Genomic DNA, 15,000 nt, shown 5'->3' on the forward strand with positions numbered 1-15,000 from the left:
CTGTGTCTCTCATTCGTCCAGGACTTTCACATCTGTGTCACTCATTCGTCCAGGACTTTCACATCTGTGTCTCTCATTCGTCCAGGACTTTCACATCTGTGTCTCTCATTCGTCCAGGACTTTCACATCTGTGTCTCTCATTCGTCCAGGACTTTCACATCTGTGTCTCTCATTCGTCCAGGACTTTCACATCTGTGTCTCTCATTCGTCCAGGACTTACACATCTGTGTCTCTCATTCGTCCAGGACTTACACATCTGTGTCTCTCATTCATCCAGGACTTACACATCTGTGTCTCTCATTCATCCAGGACCTACACATCTGTTTGCTGACATACAGCACTCGCAAATTTCCCCTAATTTCAGAGGGACATTTAAATACACCGTCTCTAAAATAACAGACAGACAGACAGATAGACAGACAGACAGAAAAACTGAAAACTTCATTGATCCTCTCATTTGGAGTAATAATGATAAGCTTCTCTGGTACCAGACTCCACACAGTATAAGAACACACACACACACACACACACACACACACACACACACACACAGTATAAGAACACACACTCACTCTATGGGCTACACACTCTATACACACACACAGAGTATAAGAACACACACTCACTCTATGGGCTACACACACTATACACACACACACACAGAGTATAAGAACACACACTCACTCTATGGGCTACACACACTATACACACACACACAGAGTATAAGAACACACACTCACTCTATGGGCTACACACACTATACACACACACACAGAGTATAAGAACACACACTCACTCTATGGGCTACACACACTATACACACACACACACACAGAGTATAAGAACACACACTCACTCTATGGGCTGCACACTCTATACACACACACACATACACACACTCTACACACCCACACACACACACACACACACACACACACACAGAGTATAAGAACACACGCTCACTCTATGGGCTACACACACTATACACACACACACACAGTATAAGAACACACACTCACTCTATGGGCTACACACACTATACACACACACACACAGTATAAGAACACACACTTACTCTATGGGCTGCACACTCTATACACACACACACACACACATACACACACTCTACACACCCACACACACACACACACACACACAGAGTATAAGAACACACGCTCACTCTATGGGCTACACACACTATACACACACACACACAGTATAAGAACACACACTCACTCTATGGGCTACACACACTATACACACACACACAGAGTATAAGAACACACACTCACTCTATGGGCTACACACACTATACACACACACACACACAGAGTATAAGAACACACACTCACTCTATGGGCTGCACACTCTATACACACACACACACACACATACACACACTCTACACACCCACACACACACACACACACACACACACACACAGAGTATAAGAACACACGCTCACTCTATGGGCTACACACACTATACACACACACACACAGTATAAGAACACACACTCACTCTATGGGCTACACACACTATACACACACACACACAGTATAAGAACACACACTCACTCTATGGGCTACACACACTATACACACACACACACAGTATAAGAACACACACTCACTCTATGGGCTACACACACTATACACACACACACACAGTATAAGAACACACACTCACTCTATGGGCTACACACACTATACACACACACACACAGTATAAGAACACACACTTACTCTATGGGCTACACACACTATACACACACACACACAGTATAAGAACACACACTCACTCTATGGGCTACACACACTATACACACACACACAGAGTATAAGAACACACACTCACTCTATGGGCTACACACACTATACACACACACACACAGTATAAGAACACACACTTACTCTATGGGCTACACACACTATACACACACACACACAGTATAAGAACACACACTTACTCTATGGGCTACACACACTATACACACACACACACAGTATAAGAACACACACTCACTCTATGGGCTACACACACTATACACACACACACACAGTATAAGAACACACACTTACTCTATGGGCTACACACACACACACACTCTACACACCCACAGTGCTACGCTGTGAGAGGGAGCCTGTTCCCAGGGATTTTTTTGCATGTTCAGATGAAATTCTCATTGTCTGTAATTCTCCCTTGAGAACCTTAAACAAATCAACCTTAAATAAGAAGAAAAAACCCAGAATAAGCAAATGACAAGCCTGAGCCGCTCCTGCTGTGACCTGGAGCTAAGCGTTGTTCTCCACTCATCACATCTGCACCCTGTCGTATGCAAACGACCAGCCCAGAGACTGAGCACCACGTTTAAAACGATCCGAATAAGGTGGTCCAGCCCAGAGACTGAGCACCACGTTTAAAACGACCCGAATAAGGTGGTCCAGCCCAGAGACTGAGCACCACGTTTAAAACGACCCGAATAAGGTGACCAGCCCAGAGACTGAGCACCACGTTTAAAACGACCCGAATAAGGTGACCAGGACCAGAACCTGAGGACCACGTTTAAAACGACCCGAATAAGGTGACCAGGACCAGAACCTGAGGACCACGTTTAAAACGACCCGAATAAGGTGGTCCAGCCCAGAACCTGAGCACCACGTTTAAAACGACCCGAATAAGGTGGTCCAGCCCAGAACCTGAGCACCACGTTTAAAATGACCCGAATAAGGTGGTCCAGCCCAGAACCTGAGTACCACGTTTAAAACGACCCGAATAAGGTGGTCAGGACCAGAACCTGAGTACCACGTTTAAAACGACCCGAATAAGGTGGTCAGGACCAGAGACTGAGTACCACGTTTAAAACGACCCGAATAAGGTGGTCAGGACCAGAGACTGAGTACCACGTTTAAAACGACCCGAATAAGGTGGTCAGGACCAGAGACTGAGTACCACGTTTAAAACGACCCGAATAAGGTGGTCCAGCCCAGAACCTGAGCACCACGTTTAAAACGACCCGAATAAGGTGACCAGTTCTCTGATTCTGATCAAACCAATAAACTGCTGAAGGCTGTGAGTCCTCTGGTCGAACTCAGAGCTAACGGCTCAATGCCAAAGCTAACGGGGGTTTTCTGCAGCCAACGGTCACGCACACACACACACACACACACATGCACACGCACGCGCACACACGCACACACACACACAGCCAACAGTCAAAGGAGGTTCATCTCTGCCGTCACATCAGTCATGACATACTGTCAAACTCTCTCACACACACATACTCACATAGTCTCACACACACTCACCCACACACACACACACACCCACTCACACATATACACACAGTTGCAAGTGTTTCCATTGGCTGGGGGGTCATGCCTTCAACATTTAGCCTTCCTAACTAAACCTCACACACATTTTATATAACAATACATTCACATAAATTTCTACAAATAAATTTATATTTTATATAATAATGAGTCCATAATAAATTTAGGCCACAGGGCTAAACTGAAAGACAAGTCCAAAGAAACTAAAGAACTTATATCACACATACATATACATACACACACACACATACAAACATGTACACACAGTCACACGCACACACACACACACATACACACACAGGTACACACAGTCACACACATACACACACACGGACACACATACATATACATACACACACATGGACACGCACACACACATACACTCACATACACACACAGACACACACACACACACACACACATACGTATACATACACACACAAACGTAAGAACTGACATTTGCAAAGCAAAACCCATCCGCTGTATTGCCTGAAAGTGGTGAAAAAAGAGCGAGAGAGAGAGAGAGAGAGAGAGAGAGAGAGAGAGAAAGAACAACATGATTTCAGAAATGATTTTATTGACCTTAACATTTATTAACATTTGCTCAGGCTGGGTAGGTTCTGCATTGTTTGCTTCGTTCATGCAGCCTTCAGAAAACAAGCAAACAATTTCACTTACAGACAAATACCTGGAAGAAAAAACACCCTGAAAAAGAAAAAAAAGCTGATGTGATACTGGTTCTGTGATGTCACGATACCAGGGCTGTGGCCTCACCATGTTCTTATGTGCTCACTGTGACAACAAACGTGACCACTCAACCATTTCAGGAGGACAACCATGGCCTAGGCACAAAAACCCCCCAAACCTTGAGGGTTTAGGTCCTTGACGGATGGAGGAACACAAAGAACAACACAGTGAGTGTGAGTGTGAGAGAGAGGGAGAGAAAGATAGATAGACAGAGAGAGAGAGAGAGAGAGAGAGAGAGAGAATGAATGAATGGATGAATGAATGAGTGAATGAACTAGTGAATGAATGAGTGAATGAGTGAATGGAGTGAACACGCCCTCTACCCTGTTGCACGTTTCCCACTCTTGCTTCTCCTGATGGATGGGACAGGAACCAGGATCCAGGAACCAGGAACCTCACTGTGGATTCCCATCATACTTCAGTCGGAGTACAAATTTAAGACCAGTAACTGCATGTACACTCACAAAATATGACTCTTTGGAATATGACTCTTTCTCTGTTTCAGTCACATTATAAAGGTCCTTCTGACCGGACCGAGCAGCACTGCTCACCAGCTCTGTGATTACTCCACATTCCCGAACTCGTAAAAACATTAAACTACTAACATCACCCAACAACATGATACACCTCAAACCGCTTCCTCTTCCTTGTTGGATCAGCCAATCGGCACAACTTATAAACCAGTGAGGCTGGGGTTGACTACCCAAAGCTGAACATGGGGCTAAGTTTGAGTACCCAAAGCTGAACATGGGGCTAAGTTTGAGTACCCAAAGCTGAACATGGGGCTAAGTCTGAGTACTCAAAGCTGAACATGGGGCTAAGTTTGAGTACCCAAAGCTGAGCATGGGGCTAAGTTTGAGTACTCAAAGCTGAACATGGGGCTAAGTTTGAGTACCCAAAGCTGAACATGGGGCTAAGTCTGAGTACTCAAAGCTGAACATGGGGCTAAGTTTGAGTACCCAAAGCTGAGCATGGGGCTAAGTTTGAGTACTCAAAGCTGAACATGGGGCTAAGTTTGAGTACCCAAAGCTGAACATGGGGCTAAGTTTGAGTACCCAAAGCTGAGCATGGGGCTAAGTCTGAGTACCCAAAGCTGAACATGGGGCCAAGTTTGAGTACCCAAAGCTGAACATGGGGCTAAGTTTGAGTACCCAAAGCTGAACATGGGGCCAAGTTTGAGTACCCAAAGCTGAACATGGGGCCAAGTTTGAGTACCCAAAGCTGAACATGGGGCCAAGTTTGAGTACCCAAAGCTGAACATGGGGCTAAGTTTGAGTACCCAAAGCTGAACATGGGGCTAAGTTTGAGTACCCAAAGCTGAACATGGGGCCAAGTTTGAGTACCCAAAGCTGAACATGGGGCCAAGTTTGAGTACCCAAAGCTGAACATGGGGCCAAGTTTGAGTACCCAAAGCTGAACATGGGGCCAAGTTTGAGTACCCAAAGCTGAACATGGGGCCAAGTTTGAGTACCCAAAGCTGAACAGCCTCGTGCTTCAGCAGCCCTTGACTGACAAACATCTCAGACATTTGTTTTAGTTTCGTCTGTTCACTCCAAACATCTCAGCCATTTGTTTTAGTTTTGTCTGTTTACTCCAAACATCTCAGACATTTGTTTTAGTTTTGTCTGTTCACTCCAAACATCTCAGACATTTGTTTTAGTTTCGTCTGTTCACTCCAAACATCTCAGCCATTTGTTTTAGTTTTGTCTGTTCACTCCAAACATCTCAGCCATTTGTTTTAGTTTTGTCTGTTCACTCCAAACATCTCAGACATTTGTTTTAGTTTTGTCTGTTCACTCCAAACATCTCAGACATTTGTTTTAGTTTTGTCTGTTCACTCCAAACATCTCAGCCATTTGTTTTAGTTTTGTCTGTTCACTCCAAACATCTCAGACATTTGTTTTAGTTTTGTCTGTTCACTACAAACATCTCAGACATTTGTTTTAGTTTTGCCCTCTGCACATGCCCATGTTCTTATCCAGACTTCACAACTCCTTCCCCAGTCAAAGCGGTGACCTGGGAGATATTAATGAATTATGTGTGTAATAAACGAGCTCTGTGAATGACTGGGCCCTGTTCTGCTCCTCTGACTTATCTACTTCACATCTTGTCCTTTCCTGTTCAAGTTACTAAAACTCTAACAGGACTGAGTGTGTTGAAACGATGCCAAACACACGTCATATGCATGCCCCACAGAGTCCTCATCAAAACCGCCATTTGTCCAGTTCATTAGGAGAACGAGGGCTTGAGTAAAGGAACCATTGGAGAGAGAGAGAGAGCTGAAACTGGGCCCAGACTCATCTGTTCTTCATATGTTTATTCAACCCACACCTGTCAAACTGCAGATGCATATTAACTGGAAGGAAAAAAAAAACTGACTTCTATCAAAAACGTGTTTCATGCAAAACTTTGACTTGTCCTTCTGGGTTCAGTCATCTCCTGGGAGATGACTTCATACAGGCCACGCCCCCTTTGGCCATGGGCTCTAATTTGCTCCCTGCGCGGTCCAGTGCAGCCCCTCTGTGTGCCTATGTCTGATTTTCAGAATTACAGCTGAATCACTACAGTGTACATTCCACTTATAATCCTCAGGGCTGGCAGCAGTACAGAACAGTGAATCACACACCAGGCAAAAACTTCCATTACAGCTTGACAGAGAGGGTTAAGTAAGTGATGCATAAAAACTGATCTACAGTCAGTATTATTTGTCTAGAGAAGAATCTAATCCACCATGCGTTAGAAGGAAAACTGATCCAACATCAGCGACAGTGTCACACTGTTCTGTACGATGAAGATGAATCTGTGTTTGATAGCAACTCCTCATTGTCCTTCAAGTTTCCTGTTTTTTTTTAAAGAATCATTCTAAAAATGACAAAAATGAACAGCAGACATCAGCAGTCTCTTCTACGTGAAGTCTCTTTGATAAAATGCAGTTCTAGCTTCATTTACATGAGCTTTGAGATGCCCTGGAAGTGGCGTCCAATGTCCCCTTTTCACGCCCTCTGCACCCACCTGCAATTCCACGAGTGTCCACAGGGGTGTGCACGTCCCCAGAAGTCCAGAAAATGGACAAAATGAAAGTCCCTCTGCTTTGAGAGACCTACAGATATCAGCTGAATTCAACAAAATGTATTCAAATCAAAAAGACCTTAACGTGTAACAGCTCCACAGACAAATAACAGTACCATTGTTCAAAATGAAATGAAATCGGACGAGAGAGAGAGAGAGGATATAAAACAGCTGATTGGGGGAGCTACACAAACAGTCAAACAGCCTCTGTTTGAGCGATGAGTCACATGACCCTAAGACGGACGACCTGCCCTGAGACAATGAGGCACAGCTGACATTAAAACAAGTTTAAAAAAAAAAAAAACATTTTAAAAAACTTTGGGAAAAAAAAATATTTTTCTACAAGTTGGGAAATGCTTAGAAAAGGTATATTTGATGCTTTTATTTACATCTTGAATATATATATATATATATATATATATATATATATATATATATATACATACATACATACATACATACATACATACATATATATATATATATATATATATATATATATATATATATATATATATATATATATATATATATATATATATATATATATATATATATATGTACAAAAGAAGTCAGCTTTAAAAAAACAAAGTGGGTCCACCCCTATAAGTGCTGTAGTGGAATGGTCTGTACCATTAGTCTGGGGCTTGGCCTCTACCATTTGGATGCAGTAATGGGGAATGTGGTGGCTCTTTTCATGACTGTCTTTCTAAATATTTATTTCCTTTCCCAAACAAAAGAAGAATCTGGCTATGACGTCAACGGGACAGGTGAAGGAAAACATTCCTAACATCACTGTTAAAAATGAAGTGTTCTTTTTTTTTCTCTCCGTTCATCTTTCCTGCGTGCGTCAGTTTTCGGTGTGTGTCCAGGAGTTGTGGTCTGTATTTTGTTTCTTTCCTGGAGTGCAGGTCGGCCTATTTGGGCGTGGAGGCTTTTTTGGGCGTGCCCTGTTTCTTGCCGTGCCACAGGTGGGCGGGGACTGTGAAGGCATCCACACTCATGGACATGGTCTTGGATGGGATGGTGCTGAACTGCTTTCTGTCCGAACTGTATTTATAGAGCGACTCCACGCAGGAGGAGGAAATGAGACGAGGCCCGATGCCGCACAGCCGAACGAGTTCATCAGAGTCGGCACTGAGAGTGTACACGCCCCTGAACTGACAGCTCGCATCACGCAGCAGGATCAGGAAGTGATTGGCTGAGCTTTTTTCCATCTCCTGGGGAGCGTCAGAGAAGGAGTCGAAGAGGGAATCGAGAAGATACACACACACACACACACACACACACACACACACAGAAAGAGAAAAAGAGAGAGAAAGGAGGAGGAGAAATAAGGTTATATATGAGATATGGGAAAAATTAACACAAATGTAAGAAAGAGAAAGCGTGTGTGTCCATGTCTGTGTGTGAACATGTCTGTGTGTGAACATGTCTGTATGTGTGTCTGCCTGTATGTGTGAACATGTCTGTGTGTGAACATGTCTGTGTGTGTGTCTGCCTGTATGTGTGAACATGTCTGTGTGTGAACATGTCTGTGTGTGAACATGTCTGTATGTGTGTCTGCCTGTATGTGTGAACATGTCTGTGTGTGAACATGTCTGTATGTGTGTCTGCCTGTATGTGTGAACATGTCTGTGTGTGTGTCTGCCTGTATGTGTGAACATGTCTGTGTGTGTGAACATGTCTGTGTGTGTGTCCATGTCTGTGTGTGAACATGTCTGTGTGTGTGAACATGTCTGTGTGTGTGAACATGTCCGTGTGTGTGTCTGCCTGTATGTGTGTCCATATCTCTGTGTGTGTGTCTGCCTGTATGTGTGAACATGTCTGTGTGTGTGTCTGCCTGTATGTGTGAACATGTGAGTGTGTGTGTATGTGCGTGCGTGTGTGTGTGTATGTGTGTGTGTGTGTATGTGTATGCGTGTGTGTGTGTATGTGTATGTGTGTATGTGCGTGCGTATGTGCGTGCGTGTGTGTGTATGTGCGTGTGTGTGTGTGTATGTGTGTGTGTGTATGCGTGTGTGTGTGTGTGTGTGTGTGTGTGTGTGTGTGGTGTGTGTGTGTGTATGTATGTGTGTGTGTGTGTATAATTATTCATACCTCTACGATCCTGTTTTTCTGTGCCTCGTTAACCTTGCCTGCCAGACAGCAGCGTGACAGAGCGTTGTGAATGATGAATTTGTTGGATTTAAAACTGGGCTCTTTAAAGAGTCTGGGCCCTGCACAGAAATATGGACAGAGGTTTGAGTAAATAAATATTGATGATTCAACAGTCTGTTAATGGCTCACAGCAGATTTGCAAATCCACACCCCTAACCATACACACACTACTACTTTATCACACTGTCTTTACCAGTTCATACACACACACACTACTGTATCACACTGTCTTTACCATTTCATACACACACTACTACTGTATCACACTGTCTTTACCATTTCACACACACACTACTACTGTATCACACTGTCTTTACCAGTTCATACACACACTACTACTTTATCACACTGTCTTTACCAGTTCATACACACACTACTACTTTATCACACTGTCTTTACCATTTCATACACACACTACTACTGTATCACACTGTCTTTACCAGTTCATACACACACTACTACTGTATCACACTGTCTTTACCAGTTCATACACACACACTACTACTGTATCACACTGTCTTTACCATTTCATACACACACACTACTGTATCACACTGTCTTTACCATTTCACACACACACTACTACTGTATCACACTGTCTTTACCAGTTCATACACACACTACTACTGTATCACACTGTCTTTACCATTTCATACACACACTACTACTGTATCACACTGTCTTTACCATTTCACACACACACTACTACTGTATCACACTGTCTTTACCATTTCACACACACACTACTACTGTATCACACTGTCTTTACCAGTTCATACACACACTACTACTGTATCACACTGTCTTTACCATTTCATACACACACTACTACTGTATCACACTGTCTTTACCATTTCATACACACACTACTACTGTATCACACTGTCTTTACCATTTCACACACACACTACTACTGTATCACACTGTCTTTACCATTTCACACACACACTACTACTGTATCACACTGTCTTTACCAGTTCATACACACACTACTACTGTATCACACTGTCTTTACCAGTTCATACACACACTACTACTGTATCACACTGTCTTTACCAGTTCATACACACACTACTACTGTATCACACTGTCTTTACCATTTCATACACACACTACTACTGTATCACACTGTCTTTACCAGTTCATACACACACTACTACTGTATCACACTGTCTTTACCAGTTCATACACACACTACTACTGTATCACACTGTCTTTACCATTTCACACACACACTACTACTGTATCACACTGTCTTTACCAGTTCATACACACACACTACTACTGTATCACACTGTCTTTACCAGTTCATACACACACTACTGTATCACACTGTCTTTACCATTTCATACACACACTACTACTGTATCACACTGTCTTTACCAGTTCATACACACACTACTACTGTATCACACTGTCTTTACCAGTTCATACACACACTACTACTGTATCACACTGTCTTTACCAGTTCATACACACACACTACTACTGTATCACACTGTCTTTACCAGTTCATACACACACTACTGTATCACACTGTCTTTACCATTTCATACACACACTACTACTGTATCACACTGTCTTTACCAGTTCATACACACACTACTACTGTATCACACTGTCTTTACCAGTTCATACACACACTACTACTGTATCACACTGTCTTTACCAGTTCATACACACACTACTACTGTATCACACTGTCTTTACCATTTCACACACACACTACTACTGTATCACACTGTCTTTACCAGTTCATACACACACTACTACTGTATCACACTGTCTTTACCATTTCACACACACACTACTACTGTATCACACTGTCTTTACCAGTTCATACACACACTACTGTATCACACTGTCTTTACCATTTCATACACACACTACTACTGTATCACACTGTCTTTACCAGTTCATACACACACTACTACTGTATCACACTGTCTTTACCAGTTCATACACACACTACTACTGTATCACACTGTCTTTACCATTTCACACACACACTACTACTGTATCACACTGTCTTTACCATTTCACACACACACTACTACTGTATCACACTGTCTTTACCATTTCACACACACACTACTACTGTATCACACTGTCTTTACCATTTCACACACACACTACTACTGTATCACACTGTCTTTACCATTTCACACACACACACTACTGTATCACACTGTCTTTACCAGTTCATACACACACTACTACTGTATCACACTGTCTTTACCATTTCATACACACACTACTACTGTATCACACTGTCTTTACCAGTTCATACACACACTACTACTGTATCACACTGTCTTTACCAGTTCATACACACACACACTACTACTGTATCACACTGTCTTTACCAGTTCATACACACACACACTACTGTATCACACTGTCTTTACCAGTTCATACACACACTACTACTGTATCACACTGTCTTTACCATTTCACACACACACTACTACTGTATCACACTGTCTTTACCATTTCACAAACACACACTACTGTATCACACTGTCTTTACCATTTCATACACACACTACTACTGTATCACACTGTCTTTACCAGTTCATACACACACTACTGTATCACACTGTCTTTACCAGTTCATACACACACTACTACTGTATCACACTGTCTTTACCATTTCACACACACACTACTACTGTATCACACTGTCTTTACCATTTCACACACACACTACTACTGTATCACACTGTCTTTACCAGTGTACTCCGGGCCTGAGGCAGGTGATGAGTCATTGGAACCATTCTCCCAGTCTCTATCTCCATTCTGATTGGCCAACCTGCCTGGTGACATCGGCTGTGAGGGCGAATCAACGCAACTGGATAAGGAGAGGAAGAGAGAGTCAGTTAAAGATTTTGGGGGGTGGGCCCAATGAGAGAGAGACACGGGGGGGGGGGGGGGGGGGGGGGGGTAATGAGATACCTTGATGTTTGGGGATGCACCCAATGAGAGACACACAGAGAGAGATGTGAATACTATACTATAAATCTATGCTCACACTGCCCATGTCCACTGTCTGTTTTAAACTGCCCATGTCCACTGTCTGTTTCATACTGCCCATGTCCACTGTCTGTTTCATACTGCCCATGTCCACTGTCTGTTTCACACTGCCCATGTCCACTGTCTGTTTCACACTGCCCATGTCCACTGTCTGTTTCATACTGCCCATGTCCACTGTCTGTTTCATACTGCCCATGTCCACTGTCTGTTTTACACTGCCCATGTCCACTGTCTGTTTTAAACTGCCCATGTCCACTGTCTGTTTCATACTGCCCATGTCCACTGTCTGTTTCATACTGCCCATGTCCACTGTCTGTTTCATACTGCCCATGTCCACTGTCTGTTTTACACTGCCCATGTCCACTGTCTGTTTCATACTGCCCATGTCCACTGTCTGTTTCATACTGCCCATGTCCACTGTCTGTTTTAAACTGCCCATGTCCACTGTCTGTTTCATACTGCCCATGTCCACTGTCTGTTTTACACTGCCCATGTCCACTGTCTGTTTTACATTGCCCATGTCCACTGTCTGTTTCATACTGCCCATGTCCACTGTCTGTTTCATACTGCCCATGTCCACTGTCTGTTTTAAACTGCCCATGTCCACTGTCTGTTTCATACTGCCCATGTCCACTGTCTGTTTCATACTGCCCATGTCCACTGTCTGTTTTAAACTGCCCATGTCCACTGTCTGTTTCATACTGCCCATGTCCACTGTCTGTTTCACACTGCCCATGTCCACTGTCTGTTTCACACTGCCCATGTCCACTGTCTGTTTCACACTGCCCATGTCCACTGTCTGTTTCATACTGCCCATGTCCACTGTCTGTTTCACACTGCCCATGTCCACTGTCTGTTTCATACTGCCCATGTCCACTGTCTGTTTCACACTGCCCATGTCCACTGTCTGTTTCATACTGCCCATGTCCACTGTCTGTTTTACACTGCCCATGTCCACTGTCTGTTTCATACTGCCCATGTCCACTGTCTGTTTTAAACTGCCCATGTCCACTGTCTGTTTCATACTGCCCATGTCCACTGTCTGTTTCACACTGCCCCTGGATGCTGGGGGTGAGCCCAATGAGATGGGGGGTGGGCACAGTGTACCTGGATGTTGGTTTGGTTGCAGGCGGAGGACTGTTAATCTGATTGGGATTCAGTGGATGTGTCCTGGCACTGGGACTGTGTGAGGAGACTGCGTGCGTCTTCCCAGGCTTCGATTCTGGAAGAAGAGAGAAAACAAGTGTGAATGGATGGATCAGCTGATTTTATGATTATTTCCAGTTATTAGTCATAGAACAGAGTTTAAAAACAAATCAAAACAAAACAAAACAAAACTCAGACCCAGACTCCTTGATGTCCACTTTTACAGCACAGGGAAACTAAAGGTGTATCTTGACCTTTTACAGCACAGAGAAACTAAAGGTCTATCTTGACCTTTTACAGCACAGAGAATCTAAAGGTGTATCTTGACCTTTTACAGCACAGGGAAACTAAAGGTGTATCTTGACCTTTTACAGCACAGAGAAACTAAAAGTGTATCTTGACCTTTTACAGCACAGAGAATCTAAAGAAAACTACTGAAAACTAAAGAAAAACAAATGAAAACATACTAGTGCTGGTGTCGTAAGGACAGCTGACATGTCCAAATACTCACCAATGCCAAGTCTACAGCACAATCACCAGTAACGATGCCAACACGAAATCACAAACATGCATAATATATTTTAGCATAGTTTATTTTGTATAGTGCACAAATACATACTATTACCTCTGTACTACTATGTCAATCACATGTTTTATCTTTCTATGTATTTCATCTCCCTCACCTTCCCCCAGTGAATGTTTTTTTTTTTACTACTATCTCTACTTATGTTCTCTTAAATGGCGAACGTCGTGGAGACAAACAGGCTAGACTCCATCATACCTCAGACTGCGATGTGTGTTTGACTGACTGTAAAGTGAGAAACTTTTCAAAAAGTGTTTTTACCCTTCACGTTGCCAAAATTCTCTTTGAGGCTGGCATTTTTGCCCAAATATGGCTGTTTCATGTTGCAGGGTGTTTGCATATGCAAATAAAAACAGTTAATCCTAGTACAATATTCATACAGTCTGCCAGGGCAGAGGCGGAGTCAACTGGGTGGAGTGCTCCTGTGAGGCCCAATTTTCCAGGGTCGCTTTTTGGTGAAAACTTTGTTCTTTTTGGTGAACTGAAAACTTTGTTCTTTTTGGTGAACTGAAAACTTTGTTCTTTTGGTGAACTGAAAACTTTGTTCTTTTGGTGTACTGAAAACTTTCTTCTAAGTTATAAATCTAACAACCTACTGTTCCATACTCACTTTGTTGTTCTATATGGCACTAGGAAATAAAATTATTTATCTATCTATCTATCTATCTAGCTATCTGTCTGTCTGTCTGTCTGTGTGGTAGTTACCTGCGACAGGCTTGCCTGGGCTGCGTGTAGTTTGTGTAGTCTGTCTGTCTGTCTGTCTGTCTGTGTGGTAGTTACCTGCGACAGGCTTGGCTGGGCTGCGTGTAGTGTGTGTAGTCTGTCTGTCTGTCTGTCTGTCTGTCTGTGTGTCTGTGTGGTAGTTACCTGCGACAGGCTTGCCTGGGCTGCGTGTAGTGTGTGTAGTCTGTCTGTCTGTCTGTCTGTCTG

The 15,000-nt window shown here is 43.1% G+C and overlaps 1 protein-coding gene across 1 annotated transcript in view; it reads right to left on the reverse strand.

Moving 5' to 3' along the window:
* Window positions 1–8,065: 8,065 nt before the first annotated feature.
* Window positions 8,066–15,000, reverse strand: part of LOC115817084 (calmodulin-regulated spectrin-associated protein 3) — a 28,987-nt gene continuing 22,052 nt past the window's right edge. The window contains exons 17-20 of the mRNA XM_030780328.1: window positions 13,449–13,563; window positions 12,041–12,159; window positions 9,249–9,367; window positions 8,066–8,368 (exon numbers count right to left, since the gene is read on the reverse strand). Of these exons, the coding sequence (XP_030636188.1) occupies window positions 8,066–8,368; window positions 9,249–9,367; window positions 12,041–12,159; window positions 13,449–13,563 (656 nt within the window). The remainder of the gene's footprint in view (window positions 8,369–9,248; window positions 9,368–12,040; window positions 12,160–13,448; window positions 13,564–15,000) is intronic.

The sequence above is a fragment of the Chanos chanos genome, chromosome 7 (assembly GCF_902362185.1).
Source record: "Chanos chanos chromosome 7, fChaCha1.1, whole genome shotgun sequence".
In the NCBI taxonomy this organism is placed as follows: Eukaryota; Metazoa; Chordata; class Actinopteri; order Gonorynchiformes; family Chanidae; genus Chanos; species Chanos chanos.